This window comes from Oncorhynchus tshawytscha, linkage group LG18 (genome assembly GCF_018296145.1).
Source record: "Oncorhynchus tshawytscha isolate Ot180627B linkage group LG18, Otsh_v2.0, whole genome shotgun sequence".
NCBI lineage: Eukaryota > Metazoa > Chordata > Actinopteri > Salmoniformes > Salmonidae > Oncorhynchus > Oncorhynchus tshawytscha.
Genome location: NC_056446.1, coordinates 44067689 through 44093000, shown reverse-complemented (window position 1 = coordinate 44093000; position 25312 = coordinate 44067689). Strand labels below are relative to the sequence as shown.

The window sequence follows — 25312 nt, the reverse complement described above, 5'->3', positions numbered from 1 at the left end:
AATAGAAGCACATCCTGGTCAGTCTGGGGTCAGAGAGAATAGAAGCACATCCTGGTCAGTCTGGGGTCAGAGAGAATAGAAGCACATCCTGGTCAGTCTGGGGTCAGAGAGAATAGAAGCACATCCTGGTCAGTCTGGGGTCAGAGAGAATAGAAGCACATCCTGGTCAGTCTGGGGTCAGAGAGAATAGAAGCACATCCTGGTCAGCCTGGGGTCAGAGAGAATAAAGCACATCCTGGTCAGTCTGGGGTCAGAGAGAATAAAGCACATCCTGGTCAGTCTGGGGTCAGAGAGAATAAAGCACATCCTGGTCAGTCTGGGGTCAGAGAGAATAGAAGCACATCCTGGTCAGTCTGGGGTCAGAGAGAATAGAAGAACATCCTGGTCAGTCTGGGGTCAGAAAGAATAGAAGCACATCCTGGTCAGTCTGGGGTCAGAGAATAGAAGCACTTCTGGTTTGATCAGGGGTCACCATAGAGTTGAGTAGAGCAGGGGCTTCCCAAACTCGGGCCTGGGACCCAGGGTGCACCTTTAGGTTTTTAGAATTACACAGCTGATTTTAAATAATCAAAGCTTGAGGATGAGTTAGTTATTTGAATCAGCTGTGTAGTTGAAAGATCAGGTGTACCCAGGGGAGCCCCAGACCTGAGTTTAGGAAACCCTGAGGTAGAGGATGTACGGTATCTTCTGACAGCATGAACCCTTAAGGGTTCTCTCCGTCTTATTTTAATTTAAAATATTTATTTTAATACTCTAATTCCTCTATTTCCTCCTCCTTTCTCTCTCCTTTCTCTCCTCCTTTCTCTCCTTCCTCCACTCGTTCCTCCTCGCTCTCCTTTCTCTCCTCCTTTCTCTCCTTCCTCCACTCGTTCCTCCTCGCTCTCCTTTCTCTCCTCCTTTCTCTCCTTCCTCCACTCGTTCCTCCTCGCTCTCCTTTCTCTCCTCCCGCTCTCCTTTCTCTCTCTCTCCTCTCCTTCCACCTCCTCTCCTGTGTGTTTCAGACTGATGAGGTCCATGCTAAAGACAACACCAGACCAGGAGCCAACAGCTCAGGTCAGACTGACCCCCTGCATAAGCCTCCCAAATGGCACCTTGCTTCTAAAGCACCCTGGTCAAAGTAGTGCACTATATAGGGGTCCTGGTTAAAGTAGTGCACTATATAGGGGCCCTGGTTAAAGTAATGCACTATATAGGGGTCCTGGTTAAAGTAGTGGACTATATAGGGGCCCTGGTTAAAGTAATGCACTATATAGGGGCCCTGGTTAAAGTAGTGCACTATATAGGGGTCCTGGTTAAAGTAGTGCACTATATAGGGGCCCTGGTTAAAGTAGTGCACTATATAGGGGCCCTGGTTAAAGTAGTGCACTATATAGGGGCCCTGGTTAAAGTAGTGCACTATATAGGGGCCCTGGTTAAAGTAGTGCACTATATAGGGGCCCTGGTTAAAGTAGTGCACTATATAGGGGCCCTGGTTAAAGTAGTGCACTATATAGGGCAGGGATCACCTCGAATCAGCCGCCGGCCAATTTATTTCCTGAGTGGATGAGGGGGACTGCAACGTCATAATTAGTAGACTTCAAATTGAACACAAGAAGCCCAAACCGATATAATATTTGACTAAAACCTATACAATCACATATCTCTGTGTGGGAATACTTCAACATCTAAGTTGGGGAGCCCTGATATTAAGTTGTAATGTCCTGTTGTTTTCTAGCGTAAGGTTATGGTCTGACCTGTTACTGTGTGTGTGTGTGTGTGTGTGTGTGTGTGTGTGTGTGTGTAGAGATGTGGTCTGAGGCCATCAAGATCTTGAAGGGGGAGTACACCATCAGAGCCATCAGGGAACACAACATGGACCAGGCCATCATCTTCTGTCGGACCAAGATCGACTGTGACAACATGGAGCAGTACTTCATCGTACAGGGAGGAGGTGAGTTATACTACTACTGTACTACATAAATACTACTACAACATGGAGCAGTACTTCATCGTACAGGAAGGAGGTGAGTTATACTACATAAATACTACAATACTACTACAACATGGAGCAGTACTTCATCGTACAGGGAGGAGGTGAGTTAGAATACTACTGTACTACATAAATACTACTACAACATGGAGCAGTACTTCATCGTACAGGGAGGAGATGAGTTATACTTCTACTGTACTACATAAATACTACTACAACATGGAGCAGTACTTCATCGTACAGGGAGGAGGTGAGTTATACTACTACTGTACTACATAAATACTACTACAACATGGAGCAGTACTTCATCGTACAGGGAGGAGGTGAGTTATACTACATAAATACTACAATACTACTACAACATGGAGCAGTACTTCATCGTACAGGGAGGAGGTGAGTTAGAATACTACTGTACTACATAAATACTACTACAACATGGAGCAGTACTTCATCGTACAGGGAGGAGATGAGTTATACTTCTACTGTACTACATAAATACTACTACAACATGGAGCAGTACTTCATCGTACAGGGAGGAGGTGAGTTATACTACTACTGTACTACATAAATACTACTACAACATGGAGCAGTACTTCATCGTACAGGGAGGAGGTGAGTTATACTACATAAATACTACAATACTACTACAACATGGAGCAGTACTTCATCGTACAGGGAGGAGGTGAGTTAGAATACTACTGTACTACATAAATACTACTACAACATGGAGCAGTACTTCATCGTACAGGGAGGAGATGAGTTATACTTCTACTGTACTACATAAATACTACTACAACATGGAGCAGTACTTCATCGTACAGGGAGGAGGTGAGTTAGAATACTACTACTGTACTACATTAATACTATTACACCATGGAGCAGTACTTCATCGTACAGGGGGAGGTGAGTTAGAATACTACTACTGTACTACATAAATACTACTACAACATGGAGCAGTACTTCATCGTACAGGGAGGAGGTGAGTTAGAATACTACTGTACTACATAAATACTACTACAAAATGGAGCAGTACTTCATCGTACAGGGAGGAGATGAGTTAGAATACTATTACTGTACTACATTAATACTATTACACCATGGAGCAGTACTTCATCATACAGGGGAGGTGAGTTAGAATACTACTACTGTACTACATAAATACTACTACAACATGGAGCAGTACTTCGTCGTACAGGGAGGAGGTGAGTTAGAATACTACTGTACTACATAAATACTACTACAAAATGGAGCAGTACTTCATCGTACAGGAGGAGGTGAGTTAGAATACTACTGTACTACATAAATACTACTACAACATGGAGCAGTACTTCATCGTACAGGGAGGAGATGAGTTAGAATACTACTACTGTACTACATTAATACTATTACAACATGGAGCAGTACTTCATCGTACAGGGGGAGGTGAGTTAGAATACTACTACTGTACTACATAAATACTACTACAACATGGAGCAGTACTTCATCGTACAGGGAGGAGGTGAGTTAGAATACTACTGTACTACATAAATACTACTACAACATGGAGCAGTACTTCATCGTACAAGGAGGAGGTGAGTTAGAATACTACCACTGTACTACAAATACTACTACAACATGGAGCAGTACTTCATCGTACAAGGAGGAGGTGAGTTAGAATACTACCACTGTACTAGATAAATACTACTACATGGAAATACAAGGAGGTGTGTTTTACCCTGTCCCCTCCCTCCATTAGGTCCAGATAAAAAAGGCCACCAGCTTTCCTGTGTCTGTCTCCATGGTGACCGGAAGCCCAACGAACGCAAGACCAATCTGGACCGATTCAAGGTCAGCAGCGTCACTTAGCCACGGGCGGGATGTGACCTCACTTAGCCACGGGTGGGATGTGACCTCACTTAGCCACGGGCGGGGTGCGACCTCACTTAGCCACTGGCGGGGTGCGACCTCACTTAGCCACGGGCGGGATGCGACCTCACTTAGCCAAGACTATTAATTGTTTAGAACCAATGAGAAAAAACATCAGTTACTTGATTTGAATTTATGGTTTATGCTGGAGCAGCGGAGGGGCCACGGGGCACTACTCTGGAGCAGCGGGGGGGCCCGGGGCACTACTCTGGAGCAGCGGGGGGCCACGGGGCACTACTCTGGAGCAGAGGGGGGCCCGGGTCACTACTCTGGAGCAGCGGGGGCCACGGGGCACTACTCTGGAGCAGCGGGGGCCCGGGTCACTACTCTGGAGCAGCGGGGGCCACGGGGCACTACTCTGGAGCAGCGGGGGGCCACGGGGCACTACTCTGGAGCAGCGGGGGGCCACGGGGCACTACTCTGGAGCAGCGGGGGGCCACGGGGCACTACTCTGGAGCAGCGGGGGGCCACGGGGCACTACTCTGGAGCAGCGGGGGGCCACGGGGCACTACTCTGGAGCAGCAGGGGGGGCCACGGGGCACTACTCTGGAGCAGCGGGGGCAACGGGGCACTACTCTGGAGCAGCGGGGGGCCACGGGGCACTACTCTGGAGCGGCGGGGGGCCACGGGGCACTACTCTGGAGCGGCGGGGGGCCACGGGGCACTACTCTGGAGCGGCGGGGGGCCACGGGGCACTACTCTGGAGCAGCGGGGGGTTCCCGGGGAATAGGGGGCCATTTGATATCTAGACATGATTAGAGGTATGGTTGGCAGTGGGACCACCAGCCGTTCCTCAAACGTCTCTCAGTAAATAAATAAAATAAAACACTTCCACTTCTATTTTACACTCCTATTTTACACTTCTATTTTACATTTCTATTTTCTATTCTGTTTTCAGCAACAGCATCAAATATGATATTGACTTCCTGTATTATCTCCTTACAGAAACAGGAAGTGAAGTTCTTGATCTGTACAGACGTGGCGGCCAGGGGCATTGACATCCACGGAGTCCCCTACGGTGAGACAAACACACAGGCCATGAGATTAACACACAGGCCATGAGATTAACAAACACACTGACCATGAGATTAACACACAGGCCATGAGATTAACAAACACACAGGCCATGAGATTAACAAACACACAGGCCATGAGATTAACACACAGGCCATGAGATTAACACACAGGCCATGAGATTAACACACAGGCCATGAGATTAACACACAGGCCATGAGATTAACAAACACACAGGCCATGAGATTAACAAACACACAGGCCATGAGATTAACAAACACACAGGCCATGAGATTAACAAACACACAGGCCATGAGATTAACACACAGGCCATGAGATTAACAAACACACTGACCATGAGATTAACTCAGACCATGAGATTAACAAACACACTGACCATGAGATAAACAAACACACTGACCATGAGATAAACAAACACACTGACCATGAGATTAACAAACACACTGACCATGAGATTAACAAACACACTGACCATGAGATTAACAAACACACTGACCATGAGATTAACACACACACAGACCATGAGATTAACACACAGGCCATGAGATTTACAAACACACTGACCATGAGATTAACAAACACACTGACCATGAGATTAACTCAGACCATGAGATTAACAAACACACTGACCATGAGATTAACAAACACACTGACCATGAGATTAACTCAGACCATGAGATTAACAAACACACTGACCATGAGATTAACAAACACACTGACCATGAGATTAACAAACACACTGACCATGAGATTAACAAACACACTGACCATGAGATTAACAAACACACTGACCATGAGATTAACACACACACTGACCATGAGATTAACACACACACTGACCATGAGATTAACAAACACACTGACCATGAGATTAACAAACACACTGACCATGAGATTAACAAACACACTGACCATGAGATTAACAAACACACTGACCATGAGATTAACACACACACAGACCATGAGATTAACACACAGACCATGAGATTAACAAACACACTGACCATGAGATTAACAAACACACTGACCATGAGATTAACAAACACACTGACCATGAGATTAACACACACACTGACCATGAGATTAACTCAGACCATGAGATTAACAAACACACTGACCATGAGATTAACAAACACACTGACCATGAGATTAACTCAGACCATGAGATTAACAAACACACTGACCATGAGATTAACAAACACACTGACCATGAGATTAACACACACACAGACCATGAGATTAACACACACACAGACCATAAGATTAACACACAGACCATGAGATTAACTCAGACCATGAGATTAACAAACACACTGACCATGAGATTAACAAACACACTGACCATGAGATTAACAAACACACTGACCATGAGATTAACAAACACACTGACCATGAGATTAACAAACACACTGACCATGAGATTAACTCAGACCATGAGATTAACAAACACACTGACCATGAGATTAACAAACACACTGACCATGAGATTAACAAACACACTGACCATGAGATTAACACACACACAGACCATGAGATTAACACACAGGCCATGAGATTAACAAACACACTGACCATGAGATTAACAAACACACTGACCATGAGATTAACAAACACACTGACCATGAGATTAACACACACACTGACCATGAGATTAACTCAGACCATGAGATTAACAAACACACTGACCATGAGATTAACAAACACACTGACCATGAGATTAACTCAGACCATGAGATTAACAAACACACTGACCATGAGATTAACAAACACACTGACCATGAGATTAACACACACACAGACCATGAGATTAACACACACACAGACCATAAAATTAACACACAGGCCATGAGATTAACAAACACACAGGCCATGAGATTTACAAACACACTGACCATGAGATTAACAAACACACTGACCATGAGATTAACAAACACACTGACCATGAGATTAACAAACACACTGACCATGAGATTAACAAACACACTGACCATGAGATTAACTCAGACCATGAGATTAACAAACACACTGACCATGAGATTAACTCAGACCATGAGATTAACAAACACACTGACCATGAGATTAACAAACACACTGACCATGAGATTAACAAACACACTGACCATGAGATTAACAAAGACACTGACCATGAGATTAACTCAGACCATGAGATTAACAAACACACTGACCATGAGATTAACAAACACACTGACCATGAGATTAACAAACACACTGACCATGAGATTAACTCAGACCATGAGATTAACAAACACACTGACCATGAGATTAACAAACACACTGACCATGAGATTAACACACACACAGACCATAAAATTAACACACAGGCCATGAGATTAACAAACACACTGACCATGAGATTAACAAACACACTGACCATGAGATTAACAAACACACTGACCATGAGATTAACACACACACTGACCATGAGATTAACACACACACAGACCATAAGATTAACACACAGGCCATGAGATTAACAAACACACAGGCCATGAGATTTACAAACACACAGACCATGAGATTAACAAACACACTGACCATGAGATTAACAAACACACAGGCCATGAGATTAACAAACACACAGACCATGAGATTAACAAACACACAGACCATGAGATTAACAAACACACTGACCATGAGATTAACAAACACACTGACCATGAGATTAACAAACACACTGACCATGAGATTAACACACACACAGACCATGAGATTAACACACACACAGACCATAAGATTAACACACAGGCCATGAGATTAACAAACACACAGGCCATGAGATAAACAAACACACAGGCCATGAGATAAACAAACACACAGGCCATGAGATAAACAAACACACAGGCCATGAGATTAACACACACACTGACCATGAGATTAACAAACACACTGACCATGAGATTAACACACAGGCCATGAGATTAACACACACACTGACCATGAGATTAACACACAGACCATGAGATTAACACACAGACCATGAGATTAACACACTGACCATGAGATTAACACACAGGCCATGAGATTAACACACAGACCATGAGATTAACACACAGACCATGAGATTAACACACTGACCATGAGATTAACACACAGGCCATGAGATTAACACACAGACCATGAGATTAACACACAGGCCATGAGATTAACACACAGACCATGAGATTAACACACAGACCATGAGATTAACACACAGACCATGAGATTAACACACAGACCATGAGATTAACACACAGGCCATGAGATTAACACACAGACCATGAGATTAACACACACACTGACCATGAGATTAACAAACACACTGACCATGAGATTAACAAACACACAGACCATGAGATTAACAAACACACTGACCATGAGATTAACAAACACACAGACCATGAGATTAACACAAACACAACACAGACACAGATAGAACCTCCTTTTCAGGTCCAAGTCGTCCTGTTGCTTTTTAATCCATTTTGACCCTGATCAATGTGTTCCAGTGATCAACGTGACTCTGCCAGATGAGAAGCAGAACTACGTCCACCGCATCGGCAGAGTGGGGAGAGCAGAGAGGTCAGTAATATCTAGTCTGGCGGGGAGAGAGAACAGAGAGGTCAGTAATATCTAGTCTGGTGGAGAGAGAGAGAACAGAGAGGTCAGTAATATCTAGTCTGGTGGAGAGAGAGAGAGAACAGAGAGGTCAGTAATATCTAGTCTGGCGGAGAGAGAGAACAGAGAGGTCAGTAATATCTAGTCTGGTGGCGAGAGAGAGAGAGAACAGAGAGGTCAGTAATATCTAGTCTGGCGGGGAGAGAGAGAGAGAGAACAGAGAGGTCAGTAATATCTAGTCTGGTGGAGAGAGAGAGAGAACAGAGAGGTCAGTAATATCTAGTCTGGTGGAGAGAGAACAGAGGTCAGTAATATCTAGTCTGGTGGAGAGAGAGAGAGAACAGAGAGGTCAGTAATATCTAGTCTGGTGGAGAGAGAGAGAGAACAGAGGTCAGTAATATCTAGTCTGGTGGAGAGAGAACAGAGAGGTCAGTAATATCTAGTCTGGTGGAGAGAGAACAGAGAGGTCAGTAATATCTAGTCTGGTGGAGAGAGAAGTCAGTAATATCTAGTCTGGTGGAGAGAGAACAGAGAGGTCAGTAATATCTAGTCTGGTAGAGAGAGAGAACAGAGGTCAGTAATATCTAGTCTGGTGGAGAGAGAGAACAGAGAGGTCAGTAATATCTAGTCTGGTGGAGAGAGAGAGAACAGAGGTCAGTAATATCTAGTCTGGTGGAGAGAGAACAGAGGTCAGTAATATCTAGTCTGGTGGAGAGAGAACAGAGGTCAGTAATATCTAGTCTGGTGGAGAGAGAACAGAGAGGTCAGTAATATCTAGTCTGAATCTGTGTTGACGATGCTTTTTAGTTCTAAACTAGGTTTCATCTGTCTGGGAAAACCACATCTAGAAAAAGTCAAGTTTCTCTTCATCTTTTAGGATGGGGTTGGCCATCTCTCTCGTTGCCATGGAGAAGGAGAAGGTAAGGCCATCAGTCAGAATATGTGTTGTAATTCTGTGGTCTCAGGTCCACAGGTGGCTGACTCATTCTGTCTGTAGGTGTGGTACCATACGTGTGCTAACCGGGGCAGAGGGTGTCACAACACCAGGCTGAAGGAGGAGGGAGGATGTACCATCTGGTACAATGAGAAGGAGGTGAGGAAACCAATACTACCTCTGTTCCTCTGCTCTTCATACTCCCTCCTTCCATTCTCTCGCTCTCGCTCTCTCTCTCTCTGTGTCGCTCTCGGTCCTCGCTCTACCCCAACCCCCCTCTCCCTCGCTCTACCCCGCTCCCCTCTCCCTCGCTCTACCCCTCTCCCTCGCTCTACCCCTCTCCCTCGCTCTACCCCTCTCCCTCGCTCTACCCCTCTCCCTCGCTCTACCCCTCTCCCTCGCTCTACCCCTCTCCCTCGCTCTACCCCCTCCCTCGCTCTACCCCGCTCCCCTCTCCCTCGCTCTACCCCTCTCCCTCGCTCTACCCCGCTCCCCTCTCCCTCGCTCTACCCCGCTCCCCTCTCCCTCGCTCTACCCCGCTCCCCTCTCCCCGCTCTACCTCGCTCTCCCTCGCTCCCCTCTCTCTCGCTCCACCTCGCTCCCCTCTCTCTCGCTCCACCTCGCTCCCTCTCTCTCGCTCCACCTCGCTCCCCTCTCTCTCGCTCCACCTCGCTCCCCTCTCTCTCGCTCCACCTCGCTCCCCTCTCTCTCGCTCCACCTCGCTCCCCTCTCTCTCGCTCCACCTCGCTCCCTCTCTCTCGCTCCACCTCGCTCCCCTCTCTCTCGCTCCACCTCGCTCCCCTCTCCCTCGCTCCCTCTCTCTCGCTTCCCTCGCTCTACCTCGCTCTCTCTCTCTCTCTCTCTCTCTCTCTCTCTCTCTCGCTCCCCTCTCCCTCGCTCTACCCCTCTCCCTCGCTCTACCCCTCTCCCTTGCTCTACCCCGCTCCCCTCTCCCTCGCTCTACCCCGCTCCCCTCTACCTCGCTCTCCCTCGCTCCCCTCTACCTCGCTCCCCTCTCTCTCGCTCTACCTCGCTCCCCTCTCTCTCGATCTACCTCGCTCTACCTCGCTCCCCTCTCTCTCGCTCTACCTCGCTCCCTCTCTCTCGATCTACCTCGCTCTACCTCGCTCCCCTCTCTCTACCCCGCTCCCTCTCCCTCGCTCTACCCCGCTCCCCGCTCCCCTCTCCCTCGCTCTACCCCGCTCCCCGCTCCCCTCTCCCTCGCTCCCCTCTCTCTCGCTCCACCTCGCTCCCCTCTCTCTCGCTCCACCTCGCTCCCCTCTCTCTCGCTCCACCTCGCTCCCCTCTCTCTCGCTCCACCTCGCTCCCCTCTCTCTCGCTCCACCTCGCTCCCCTCTCTCTCGCTCCACCTCGCTCCCTCTCTCTCGCTCCACCTCGCTCCCTCTCTCTCGCTCCACCTCGCTCCCCTCTCCCTCGCTCCCCTCTCTCTCGCTTCCCTCGCTCTACCTCGCTCTCTCTCTCTCTCTCGCTCCCCTCTCCCTCGCTCTACCCCTCTCCCTCGCTCTACCCCTCTCCCTCGCTCTACCCCGCTCCCTCTCCCTCGCTCTACCCGCTCCCCTCTACCTCGCTCTCCCTCGCTCCCCTCTACCTCGCTCTACCTCGCTCCCCTCTCTCTCGATCTACCTCGCTCCCCTCTCTCTCGCTCTACCTCGCTCCCCTCTCTCTACCCCAGCCCCCTCTCCCTCGCTCTACCTCGCTCCCCTCTCTCTCGCTCCTCTCTCCCTCGCTCTACCTCGCTCCCCTCCCCCGCTCTACCTCGCTCCCCTCTCCCCTCGCTCTACCTCGCTCCCCTCTCTCTCGCTCTACCTCGCTCCCCTCTCTCTCGCTCTACCTCGCTCCCCTCTCTCTCGCTCTACCTCGCTCCCCTCTCTCGCTCCACCTCGCTCCCCTCTCTCGCTCCACCTCGCTCCCCTCTCTCTCGCTCCACCTCGCTCCCCTCTCTCTCGCTCCACCTCGCTCCCCTCTCTCTCGCTCCACCTCGCTCCCCTCTCTCTCGCTCCACCTCGCTCCCCTCTCTCTCGCTCCACCTCGCTCCCCTCTCTCTCGCTCCACCTCGCTCCCCTCTCTCTCGCTCCACCTCGCTCCCCTCTACCTCGCTCCCCTCTCCCCGCTCTACCTCGCTCCCCTCTCCCCCGCTCTACCTCGCTCCCCTCTCCCCCGCTCTACCTCGCTCCCCTCTCCCCGCTCTACCTCGCTCCCCTCTCCCCCGCTCTACCTCGCTCCCCTCTCCCCCGCTCTACCTCGCTCCCCTCTCTCTCGCTCCTCTCTCCCTCGCTCTACCTCGCTCCCCTCTCCCCCGCTCTACCTCGCTCCCCTCTCCCCCGCTCTACCTCGCTCCCCTCTCTCTCGCTCTACCTCGCTCCCCTCTCTCTCGCTCTACCTCGCTCCCCTCTCTCTCGCTCTACCTCGCTCCCCTCTCTCTCGCTCCACCTCGCTCCCCTCTCTCTCGCTCCACCTCGCTCCCCTCTCTCTCGCTCCACCTCGCTCCCCTCTCTCTCGCTCCACCTCGCTCCCCTCTCTCTCGCTCCACCTCGCTCCTCTCTCTCGCTCCACCTCGCTCCCTCTCTCTCGCTCCACCTCGCTCCCCTCTACCTCGCTCCTCTCTCCCTCGCTCTACCTCGCTCCCCTCTCCCCCGCTCTACCTCGCTCTACCTCGCTCCCCTCTCCCCCGCTCTACCTCGCTCCCCTCTCCCCGCTCTACCTCGCTCCCCTCTCCCCCGCTCTACCTCGCTCCCCTCTCCCTCGCTCTACCTCGCTCCCCTCTCCCCGCTCTACCTCGCTCCCCTCTCCCTCGCTCTACCTCGCTCCCCTCTCCCTCGCTCTACCTCGCTCCCCTCTCTCTCGCTCTACCTCGCTCCCCTCTCTCTCGCTCCACCTCGCTCCCTCTCTCTCGCTCTACCTCGCTCCCCTCTACCTCGCTCCCCTCTACCTCGCTCCTCTCTCCCTCGCTCTACCTCGCTCCCTTCTCCCCCGCTCTACCTCGCTCCCCTCTACCTCGCTCCCCTCTCCTCGCTCTACCTCGCTCCTCTACCTCGCTCCCCTCTACCTTGCTCCCCTCTCCCTCGCTCTACCTCGCTCCCCTCTACCTCGCTCCCTCTACCTCGCTCCCCTCTACCTCGCTCCCTCTACCTCGCTCCCTCTACCTCGCTCCCTCTACCTCGCTCTAACTCGCTCCCCTCTACCTTGCTCCCCTCTCCCTCGCTCTTCCTCGCTCTTCCTCGCTCCCCTCTCCCTCGCTCCCCTCTCTCTCGCTCCCCTCTCCCTTGCTCTACCTCGCTCCCCTCTCCCTCGCTCTACCTCGCTCCCCTCTCTCTCGCTCCCCTCTCCCTACCTCGCTCCCCTCTACCTCGCTCTACCTCGCTCCCCTCTCCCTCGCTCTACCTCGCTCCCCTCTCTCTCGCTCCTCTCTCCCTCGCTCTACCTCGCTCCCCTCTCCCCCGCTCTACCTCGCTCCCCTCTCTCTCGCTCTACCTCGCTCCCCTCTCTCTCGCTCTACCTCGCTCCCCTCTCCCCCGCTCTACCTCGCTCCCCTCTCTCTCGCTCTACCTCGCTCCCTCTCTCTCGCTCTACCTCGCTCCTCTCTCTCGCTCCACCTCGCTCCCTCTCTCTCGCTCCACCTCGCTCCCCTCTCTCTCGCTCCACCTCGCTCCCCTCTCTCTCGCTCCCCTCTCTCTCGCTCCACCTCGCTCCCCTCTCTCTCGCTCCACCTCGCTCCCCTCTCTCTCGCTCCACCTCGCTCCCCTCTACCTCGCTCCTCTCTCCCTCGCTCTACCTCGCTCCCCTCTCCCCCGCTCTACCTCGCTCTACCTCGCTCCCCTCTCCCCCGCTCTACCTCGCTCCCCTCTCCCCCGCTCTACCTCGCTCCCTCTCCCCCGCTCTACCTCGCTCCCCTCTCCCTCGCTCTACCTCGCTCCCCTCTCCCCCGCTCTACCTCGCTCCCCTCTCCCCCCGCTCTACCTCGCTCCCCTCTCCCTCGCTCTACCTCGCTCCTCTCTCCCTCGCTCTACCTCGCTCCCTCTCTCTCGCTCTACCTCGCTCCCCTCTCTCTCGCTCCACCTCGCTCCCCTCTCTCTCGCTCTACCTCGCTCCCCTCTACCTCGCTCCCCTCTACCTCGCTCCCCTCTACCTCGCTCCTCTCTCCCTCGCTCTACCTCGCTCCTTCTCCCCCGCTCTACCTCGCTCCCCTCTACCTCGCTCCCCTCTCCCTCGCTCTACCTCGCTCCCTCTACCTCGCTCCCCTCTACCTTGCTCCCCTCTCCCTCGCTCTACCTCGCTCCCCTCTACCTCGCTCCCCTCTACCTCGCTCCCCTCTACCTCGCTCCCCTCTACCTCGCTCCCCTCTACCTTGCTCCCCTCTCCCTCGCTCTTCCTCGCTCTTCCTCGCTCCCCTCTCCCTCGCTCTACCTCGCTCCCCTCTCCCTCGCTCTACCTCGCTCCCTCTCTCTCGCTCCCCTCTCCTTGCTCTACCTCGCTCCCCTCTCCCTTGCTCTACCTCGCTCCCCTCTCCCTCGCTCTACCTCGCTCCCCTCTCTCTCGCTCCCCTCTCCCTACCTCGCTCCCCTCTACCTCGCTCTACCTCGCTCCCCTCTCCCTCGCTCTACCTCGCTCCCTCTCTCTCGCTCCTCTCTCCCTCGCTCTACCTCGCTCCCCTCTCCCCCCGCTCTACCTCGCTCCCTCTCCCTCGCTCTACCTCGCTCCCCTCTCCCTCGCTCTACCTCTTTCCCCTCTCCCTCGCTCTACCTCGCTCCCCTCTACCTCGCTCCCCTCTCCCCCGCTCTACCTCGCTCCCCTCTCCCCCGCTCTACCTCGCTCCCCTCTACCTTGCTCTACCTCGCTCCCCTCTCCCTCGCTCCCCTCTACCTTGCTCCCCTCTCCCTCGCTCTTCCTCGCTCCCCTCTACCTTGCTCCCCTCTCCCTCGCTCTTCCTCGCTCCCCTCTCCCTCGCTCTACCTCGCTCCCCTCTCCCTCGCTCTACCTCGCTCCCCTCTCCCTCGCTCTACCTCGCTCCCCTCTCCCCCGCTCTACCTCGCTCCCTCTCCCCCCGCTCTACCTCGCTCCCCTCTACCTTACTCTACCTCGCTCTCCCTCTCCCTCGCTCCCGTCTACCTTGCTCCCCTCTCCCTCGCTCTTCCTCGCTCCCCTCTACCTTGCTCCCCTCTCCCTCGCTCTTCCTCGCTCCCCTCTACCTTGCTCCCCTCTCCCTCGCTCTTCCTCGCTCCCCTCTCCCTCGCTCTACCTCGCTCCCCTCTCCCTCGCTCTACCTCGCTCCCCTCTCCCTCGCTCTACCTCGCTCCCCTCTACCTTGCTCCCCTCTCCCTCGCTCTACCTCGCTCCCCTCTCTCTCGCTCCCCTCTCTCTTGCTCTACCTCGCTCCCCTCTACCTTGCTCCCCTCTACCTCGCTCCCCTCTCCCCCGCTCTACCTCGCTCCCCTCTACCTCGCTCCCCTCTCCCTCGCTCTACCTCGCTCCCCTCTACCTCGCTCCCCTCTACCTTGCTCCCCTCTCCCTCCCTCCCTCTACCTCGCTCCCCTCTACCTCGCTCCTCTACCTCGCTCCCTCTATCTCGCTCCCTCTACCTCGCTCCCCTCTCCCTCGCTCTAACTCGCTCCCCTCTACCTTGCTCCCCTCTCCCTCGCTCTTCCTCGCTCCCCTCTCCCTCGCTCTACCTCGCTCCCCTCTCCCTCGCTCTACCTCGCTCCCCTCTCTCTCGCTCCCCTCTCCCTTGCTCTACCTCGCTCCCCTCTACCTCGCTCCCTCTCTCTCGCTCCCCTCTCCCTCGCTCTACCTCGCTCCCCTCTACCTCGCTCCCCTCTACCTCGCTCCCCTCTACCTCGCTCCCCTCTACCTCGCTCCCCTCTACCTCGCTCCCCTCTCCCTCGCTCTACCTCGCTCCCCTCTCTCTCGCTCCTCTCTACCTCGCTCCCCTCTCCCCCGCTCTACCTCGCTCGCTCTACCTCGCTCCCCTCTCCCTCGCTCTACCTCGCTCCCCTCTCCCTCGCTCTACCTCGCTCCCCCTCTCCCTCGCTCTACCTCGCTCCCCTCTCCCTCGCTCTACCTCGCTCGCTCTACCTCGCTCCCCTCTCCCTCGCTCTACCTCGCTCCCCTCTCCCTCGCTCTACCTCGCTCCCCTCTCCCTCGCTCTACCTCGCTCCCCTCTCCCTCGCTCTACCTCGCTCTACCTCGCTCCCCTCTCCCTCGCTCTGCCTCGCTCCCCTCTCCCTCGCTCTACCTCGCTCCCCTCTCCCTCGCTCTACCTCGCTCCCCTCTCCCCCGCTCTACCTCGCTCCCCTCTCCCCCGCTCTACCTCGCTCCCCTCTCCCTCGCTCCCCTCTACCTTGCTCCCCTCTCCCTCGCTCTTCCTCGCTCCCCTCTACCTTGCTCCCCTCGCTCTTCCTCGCTCCTCTCCCTCGCTCTACCTCGCTCCCCTCTCCCTCGCTCTACCTCGCTCCCCTCTCTCTCGCTCCCCTCTCCCTCGCTCTACCTCGCTCCCCTCTACCTTGCTCCCCTCTCCCTCGCTCTACCTCGCTCCCCTCTCTCTCGCTCCCCTCTCCCTCGCTCTACCTCGCTCCCCTCTCCCTCGCTCTACCTCGCTCCCCTCTCTCTCGCTCCCCTCTCTCTTGCTCTACCTCGCTCCCTCTACCTTGCTCCCCTCTACCTCGCTCCCCCTCTCTCTCTCTCCGTTCCTCAGCTGCTGTCTGATGTAGAGGAACATTTAAAGTGTACCATCACCCAGTGTGAACCCCCCCCTCTCTCTCTCTCCGTTCCTCAGCTGCTGTCTGATGTAGAGGAACATTTAAAGTGTACCATCACCCAGTGTGAACCCCCCTCTCTCTCCGTTCCTCAGCTGCTGTCCGATGTAGAGGAACATTTAAAGTGTACCATCACCCAGTGTGAACCCCCCTCTCTCTCCGTTCCTCAGCTGCTGTCTGATGTAGAGGAACATTTAAAGTGTACCATCACCCAGTGTGAACCCCCTCTCTCTCTCTCCGTTCCTCAGCTGCTGTCTGATGTAGAGGAACATTTAAAGTGTACCATCACCCAGTGTGAACCCCCCTCTCTCTCCGTTCCTCAGCTGCTGTCTGATGTAGAGGAACATTTAAAGTGTACCATCACCCAGTGTGAACCCCCCCCTCTCTCTCTCTCCGTTCCTCAGCTGCTGTCTGATGTAGAGGAACATTTAAAGTGTACCATCACCCAGTGTGAACCCCCCCCTCTCTCTCCGTTCCTCAGCTGCTGTCTGATGTAGAGGAACATTTAAAGTGTACCATCACCCAGTGTGAACCGGACATCAAGGTTCCTGTGGACGACTTCGACGGCAAGGTGACCTACGGCAAGCGCAGAGCAGCAGCAGGTGTGTGTTAGACGGGATCGCTACTGGCGTCTTTATATTCACTAAAGCTGCCAGATGGTGTGATTCATCCCTCCAGAGAACAGGTTTCCACTGTTCCAGAGCTTTACACCACACCAGCCAACGCTTGGCACGGCGCATGGTGATCTAAGGCTTGCGTGTCGCTGCTCGGCCACGGAAACCTATTTTATGGCGGGGCCGTTGTTGCTCCTAGACATTTCCACTTCACAACACTGACAATGTTTGTCTATGGAGATTGCATGGTTGTGTGTTCGATTTTATACACGGCTCAGCAACGGGTGTGGCTGAAATAGAATTCACTAAGTTGAAGGAATGTCCACATTCTTTTGTGTATATAATGTAGAGCTTGGTTCATTTACATCTCTCTGTCTCTCTCTCCAGGTGGTAACTATTGTGGTCATGTGGCTGCATTGGCTCCTACAGTTCAGGAGCTGGCCAATCTGGAGAGAGAAGCTCAGACCTCCTTCCTTCACCTGGGGTACCTGCCCAACCAGCTGTTCAAAGCCTTCTGAAAACACACCTGCCGGTCAAGATACGCAGTTACACCTGGGCTGACACCAACCAACTTAATGTCCTGCTTCCTGTCCACACACACACACACACACACCTGCTGATTTAGATACGCAGTTACACCTGGGCTGACATCAACCAACTTAATGTCCTGCTTCCTGTCCACACACACACCTGTTCTGACTGCCTGTACAGTGTGCAGGTCTTCCAAAGAGAAGAGACTAGCGTAGCGGCTAGCTAAAAGCTAAAAAATAAACCAACACACCGCTGTAGTTTTGATTTTAGTGCCTGGAGCACGAGCTGTCAGAGTTCAACAAGTCTCTGGTTGGAGATGAGATGGTCCAGGGTCTGGAGCTGAACGTTGTGACTAAAATGAGTTATTATTTCCCTTCTAATAAAATGACCCTAAAATGATCTGAGTTTGATCTGTTAAAATAAAGCGTAACATTAAACCGTGTCGTTTTGGTTTCATTCCACCGATTCACCCCAAAGCATGTTCAATAACACTGAGAAACACAACGTCTAGGTTGGACAACTTGATCTAGAAGATGTCTACTAATACCAGGAACTACGGTCCGCAGGACCTAGCTGTACCAGCGGTCCGCAGGACCTAGCTGTACCAGCGCTCCGCAGGACCTAGCTGTACCAGCGCTCCGCAGGACCTAGCTGTACCAGCGCTCCGCAGGACCTAGCTGTACCAGCGCTCCGCAGGACCTAGCTGTACCAGCGCTCCGCAGGACCTAGCTGTACCAGCGCTCCGCAGGACCTAGCTGTACCAGCGCTCCGCAGGACCTAGCTGTACCAGCGCTCCGCAGGACCTAGCTGTACCAGCGCTCCGCAGGACCTAGCTGTACCAGCGCTCCGCAGGACCTAGCTGTACCAGCGCTCCGCAGGACCTAGCTGTACCAGCGCTCCGCAGGACCTAGCTGTACCAGCGCTCCGCAGGACCTAGCTGTACCAGCGCTCCGCAGGACCTAGCTGTACCAGCGCTCCGCAGGACCTAGCTGTACCAGCGCTCCGCAGGACCTAGCTGTACCAGCGCTCCGCAGGACCTAGCTGTACCAGCGCTCCGCAGTGCTTTCGGAAAGTATTCAGGTCCCTTCCTCATTTTGTTAAATTACAGCCTTGTTCGAAAATCTTAGTAAATGTATGTTCCTCTTCAAGTTCACACAATACCCCATAATGACAAAGCAAAAACAGGTTTTTAGAAATTTTTGCAAGTTTATTAAAATAAACTTATTTACATAAGTATTCAGACCCCTTTACTATGAGACTTGAAATTGAGCTCGGGTGCATCTTGTTTCCATTGATCATCATTGAGATGCTTCTACATGACTTGGAAAGACACACACGTGTCTATATAAGGTCCCACAGTTGAATCTCAGAGCAAAAACCAAGCCATGAGGTTGAAGGAATTGTCCGTAGAGCTCCGAGACAGGATTGTGTCGAGGCACAGATCTGGGGAAGGGTACTAAAACATTTCTGCAGCATTGAAGATCCCCCAAGAACACAGTGGCCTCCATCATTCTTAAATGGAAGAAGTTTTTGAACCACTGAGACTCTTGCTAGATCTGGCCGAACGGCCAAACTGAGTAATCGGGTGAGAAGGACCTTGGTCGGGGAGGTGACCAAGAACCCGATGGACACTCTGACAGAGCTCCAGACTTCCTCTGTGGAGATGGTAGTCCTTCTGGAAGGTTCGGACAGAAGCCACTCCTCAGTAAAAGGCACATGACAGCGTGCTTGGAGTTGGCCAAAAGACACCTAAAGGACACTCAGACCATGAGAAACAAGATTATCTTGTCGGATGAAACCAAGATTGAACTATGTACAGGAGGGAAAGGGGGATACCTAGTCAGTTGTACTGAATGTACTCAACTGAAATGTGTAATCCACATTTAACCCATCCCCTCTGAGTCAGAGAGGTGTGGGGGGGAGGCTGCCTCAACCCACGTCTTTGGTGCCCGGGGAACAGTGGGTTTAACTGCCTTGCTCAGGGGAACAGTGGGTTTAACTGCCTTGCTCAGGGGACAGAAAAACAGATTGTCACCTCGTGGATTTAATCCAGCAAATGTTTGGTTACTGGCCCAACGCTCCACCAGGTTATCTGCCGTCCTTCAATGCCTACGGTGAAGCATGGTGGTGGCAGCATCATGCTGTGGGGATGTTGTTCAGGGACTGGGAGACTAGTGAAGCATGGTGGTGGCAGCATCATGCTGTGGGGATGTTGTTCAGGGACTGGGAGACTAGTGAAGCATGGTGGTGGCAGCATGCTGTGGGGATGTTGTTCAGGGACTGGGAGACTAGTGAAGTATGGTGGTGGCAGCATCATGCTGTGGGGATGTTGTTCAGGGACTGGGAGACTAGTGAAGCATGGTGGTGGCAGCATCATGCTGTGGGGATGTTGTTCAGCGGCAGGGACTGGGAGACTAGTGAAGCATGGTGGCAGCATCATGCTGTGGGGATGTTTTTCAGCGGCAGGGACTGGGAGACTAGTGAAGCATGGTGGCAGCATCATGCTGTGGGGATGTTGTTCAGCGGCAGGGACTGGGAGACTAGTCAGGATCAAGGGAAAGATGAACGGAGCAAAGTACAGAGAGATCCTTGATGAAAACCTGCTCCAGGACCTCAGACTGGGGCAAAGGTTTACCTTCCAGCAGGACAACGACCCTAAGCACACAGCCAAGACAACGCAGGAATGGCTTCGGGACAAGTCTCTGAATGTCCTTGAGTGACCCAGCCAGAGCCCAGACTTGAACCCGATCAAACATCTCTGAAGAGACCAGAAAATAGCTGTGCAGCAACACTCCCCAGTTATTTTTTTTTGTGTACATTTGTCAACATTTCTAAAAACCTGTTTTTGCTTTGGCAACTACTGTATGTAGATTGAGGGGATAGAAATTCATTTTAGAATAAGGTAGTAACGTAACAAAATGTGGAAACAGTCAAGGGGGACTGAATACTTTCTGAATGGACCGTATGTAAAATACCAGAAATAAATCCATCTAATTCCACTAGAGGGCGTCCTTTAATCTCCTCAGAACAACTGACAGAGAATGATACACACTTTATATTCAACCATTTGATGCCTATTATGTAGTATTTTATATTATGTACTGAATGCAGTGGTTGAAGTTCTCTGCGACCGCTTCTGGAGAGAGGTCGTCTTTGAGATCTGGTTTGGCCATAACATATATTCGCAAATAATAATGTACTCAAATATTATGTTCTCTGTTAAGCTTGATTGTGGCTGACACTCCAATGTTCAGATGAAGGGAAAGAAATTGTCTACCCAGTGTCTCCCATCAGGTAGATCACCAGCTGACAGCGTCTCCCATCAGGTAGATCACCAGCTGACAGCGTCTCCCATCAGGTAGATCACCAGCTGACAGCGTCTCCCATCAGGTAGATCACCAGCTGACAGCGTCTCCCATCAGGTAGATCACCAGCTGACAGTGTCTCCCATCAGGTAGATCACCAGCTGACAGCGTCTCCCATCAGGTAGATCACCAGCTGACAGCGTCTCCCATCAGGTAGATCACCAGCTGACAGTGTCTCCCATCAGGTAGATCACCAGCTGACAGCGTCTCCCATCAGGTAGATCACCAGCTGACAGCGTCTCCCATCAGGTAGATCACCAGCTGACAGCGTCTCCCATCAGGTAGATCACCAGCTGACAGTGTCTCCCATCAGGTAGATCGCCAGCTGACAGTGTCTCCCATCAGGTAGATCGCCAGCTGACACCATCTCCCATCAGGTAGATCACCAGCTGACAGCGTCTCCCATCCCACCTACCAGTAACTCACCAAGTAATCTGTTCCATCACAAAACTGTCATTAACAAGCTCCTGGTTTCTATCCAATCAAAGCCACATTATCCCACCCCTGGTTAGCCACTATTGGCTTACAAAGACAAGCATAACATGACATTTATAGAATAAATCCTAGTTTCATGATGATGTCAAAGTCAGGGAAAATGTTATTGATTTTTATCTGATATATAATTGTATTATTTAATGGTTTAAATGCCGTTTTATAGACGTTATGTATTTCTATCAAGCCAAAACTGGAATTTGTCGAAACAAAGGTTGTTCAAAGTATGCTGGACATTTTTAGAATAAATCATATCTAGTTTGATGATTTTGTGACAAACGGAGAATTAGTTATTGATTTGTAACATATCCCTGATAACTGTAATCACTCTTAGAGATTTACCCAGAAAGACTCACAGCTGTAATCACTCTTAGAGACTTACCCAGAAAGACCCACAGCTCTTAGAGACTTACCCAGAAAGACCCACAGCTCTTAGAGACTTACCCAGAGAGACTCACAGCTGTAATCACTCTTAGAGACTTACCCAGAAAGACTCACAGCTCTTAGAGACTTACCCAGAAAGACCCACAGCTCTTAGAGACTTACCCAGAAAGACTCACAGCTCTTAGAGACTTACCCAGAAAGACTCACAGCTCTTAGAGACTTACCCAGAAAGACCCACAGCTCTTAGAGACTTACCCAGAAAGACTCACAGCTGTAATCACTCTTAGAGACTTACCCAGAAAGACTCACAGCTCTTAGAGACTTACCCAGAAAGACTCACAGCTCTTAGAGACTTACCCAGAAAGACTCACAGCTGTAATCACTCTTAGAGACTTACCCAGAAAGACCCACAGCTCTTAGAGACTTACCCAGAGAGACTCACAGCTGTAATCACTGGCAAAGGTGATTCTAACATGTATTGACTCAGTGGTGTGAAATACTGATGTAAATGAGATTTCTGTATTTCATTTAATATATTTGCAAACATTTTTTTTTTAAATCACTTAGTTATTATGGTGTATTGTGTGTTGATGGGTGAGAGGAACATTATAAATTCAGCCTGTGACAGGAACACGTTGAATTCAGCCTGTGACAGGAACACGTTGAATTCAGCCTGTGACAGGAACATTATAAATTCAGCCTGTGACAGGAACATTATAAATTCAGCCTGTGACAGGAACACGTTGAATTCAGCCTGTGACAGGAACACGTTGAATTCAGCCTGTGACAGGAACACGTTGAATTCAGCCTGTGACAGGAACATTATAGATTCAGCCTGTGACAGGAACATTATAAATTCAGCCTGTGACAGGAACACGTTGAATTCAGCCTGTGACAGGAACACGTTGAATTCAGCCTGTGACAGGAACACGTTGAATTCAGCCTGTGACAGGAACACGTTGAATTCAGCCTGTGACAGGAACACGTTGAATTCAGCCTGTGACAGGAACACGTTGAATTCAGCCTGTGACAGGAACACGTTGAATTCAGCCTGTGACAGGAACACGTTGAATTCAGCCTGTGACAGGAACACGTTGAATTCAGCCTGTGACAGGAACACGTTGAATTCAGCCTGTGACAGGAACACGTTGAATTCAGCCTGTGACAGGAACACGTTGAATTCAGCCTGTGACAGGAACACGTTGAATTCAGCCTGTGACAGGAACACGTTGAATTCAGCCTGTGACAGGAACACGTTGAATTCAGCCTGTGACAGGAACACGTTGAATAAGTCAAAGGGTATGAGGGGGATTTTGTTTCTCAGTTAGATTTTTAATAAAATATTAATTTTAAACATGTTTTATTTCACATCCATTAAGTAGACTAACAACCATTTCAGCTTTCAATGTCTTTATTTTCTTAAGCATTTGTTTGATTTCCACAGTTTTTGTCACCTAGATATTTGACATGCTGCTATGTATTAAACTTACAAAAGTCTTGAAAATGATCAAATATTTCATGTTTAACAATAAAATCAAATGGGAACTAGTGGAAAGTATTCAGACCCCTGGACTTGTTCCACATTTTGTTAACAGTTTTATTTAAAAAACATCAATCTCCACACAATACCCCATAATGACCAAGCAAAAACAGGTTTAGACATTTAAATAAGTATTCAGACACTTTACTCAGTACTTTGTTGAATCACCTTTGGCAGCGATTACAGCCTCAAGTCTTCTTGGGTATGACACTACAAGCTTGGCACACCTGTATTTGGAGAGTTTCTCCCATTCTTCTCTGCAGATCCTCTCAAGCTCTGTCAGGTTGGATAGGGAGCATCGCTGCACAGCTATTTTCAGGTCTCTTCAGAGATGTTCAATCGGGTTCAAGTCGGGCCTCTGGCTGGGCGACTAAAGGACATTCAGTGACTTGTCCTGAAGCCACTCCTCTGTTGTCTTGGCTTTGTGCTTAGTGTCGTTGTCCTGTTGGAAGGTGAACCAGTCTGCAGAAATGTGTTGGTCCCCTTCCCCAGATCTGTGCCTCAACACAATCCTGTCTCAGAGTTCTACAGACAATTCCTTCAACCTCATGACTTGGTTTTTGCTCTGAGATGCACCTGTCAACTGTGGGACCTGATATAGACAGGTGTGTGTCTTTCCAAATCATGTCCAATCAATTGAATTTACCACAGGTGGACTCTAATCAAGTTGTAGAAACATCTCAAAGATAATTAATGGAAACAGAATGCACCTGAATGTCAAGCCTCATAGCAAAGAGTCTGAATACTTATGTAAATAAGGTATTTCTGTTTTTTATGTTTATACATTTGCAAAAAAATCCTAAAAACATGTTTTCACTTTGTCATTATGGGGTATTGTGTTTGATTGATGAGGAAAAAACATTTAGGGGTCTGAATACTTTCCGGAGGCACTGTATATATATATATATAATGTATTTGCACAACTTATTTTTTGGCGGGTTTTAACACAAAACATTTCCTTTAACAAGACAGACGATGGAGAGAGTTTTGAGGCCGAGAATGGATCTGCGCTTATAAAAACGTTCTTAGAATGTTCTCTGAACGTTACTCACGTTTTCTTGTGGATTTTATGGAACGTTTTCTCACTAAATAGAACCTGTTGTGCAGAAAAGACTGAAATGAAAAACATTCTCTGAGCTATTTGAGAACATTCCCAATGGCAAACCACTAAAACATTACCAAAATTGAAATTAAATGTAACTTTGTTTGAACGTTTAGGAAACGTTCTGTTGAAGTAAAGAAATATCAAGAAAATATATATGTTTTTTTGTCAAGTTCCATAAATGTGCCCGAGAAAGTTTCAAAGCCAAGCAATTATCCTGCCCCATTCCCAGAAAGTTGTGGGAATGTTGTATAAGGACAACCATGCTCTCAGCAATCTCTAAGAAACATATGGTTCTCAGAACGTTATATGCTAACTGGGGAGTGTCTAAACTGTGCTGTCATCTGACTGACTGGCATAGCAGCATAAAGCGCTTGACTGATGTTGCAGCGAGCAGATGAGAGACAGACAGACAGACAGGAACCAAAGGACAAAGTGAATCTAAACGGGCTGATACTGTGAGAGATACAGCCTCTGTCACTCCATCTCTCTCTCTCTCCCGCTGTCTCTCTGATCACTGAATCCACCAGAGGAAAGGGAGAGAGAGAGAGGGAGAGACAGAGCAACTGTGAGAGAGAGTGAGATAGTGAGAGAGAGAGGGGGGCTAAAAAGATATGGAGAGGAAAATTACAGGAGTGAGAGAGGACAGAGAGAAGGAGAAAGAGGGGGAGTGGAGAACAATGTCTGCATCATGTTGCCATTTTCTCCATGAGAGAAATATCATCTTTATTGGCATGTTTATCTCAGACCAGTAGCAGTAGGTTCGTTTTTCATGTTTCAGATCAATCTGTTTGTGAATAACCATGTAAAACTCCTTATCATTTATCATCTTATAGCTTTCAAATATATTAGTTGTCATACACAACAGCGGTCTGATATGACGGACAGAAAGAACGACAGACCAAAAAAATGACAGAACCACAGACAGACAGAACGACAGAACAGACATAACAGCAGACAGACAGAACGACAGAACAGACATAACAGCAGACAGACAGAACGACAGAACAGACATAACAACAGACAGACAGAACGACAGAACAGACATAACAGCAGACA

The 25312-nt window shown here is 50.5% G+C and overlaps 1 protein-coding gene across 1 annotated transcript in view; it reads left to right on the top strand.

Annotated features, from left to right (window-relative positions):
* LOC112251638 (ATP-dependent RNA helicase DDX1-like) overlaps positions 1 to 17807 on the top strand; it is a 46874-nt gene extending 29067 nt beyond the window's left edge. The window contains 9 exon segments of the mRNA XM_042301123.1: positions 1002 to 1053; positions 1784 to 1930; positions 3705 to 3796; positions 4820 to 4892; positions 8413 to 8485; positions 9399 to 9441; positions 9519 to 9614; positions 16707 to 16827; positions 17227 to 17807. Of these exon segments, the coding sequence (XP_042157057.1) occupies positions 1002 to 1053; positions 1784 to 1930; positions 3705 to 3796; positions 4820 to 4892; positions 8413 to 8485; positions 9399 to 9441; positions 9519 to 9614; positions 16707 to 16827; positions 17227 to 17357 (828 nt within the window). The 3' untranslated portion in view covers positions 17358 to 17807.
* Positions 17808 to 25312: the final 7505 nt, after the last annotated feature.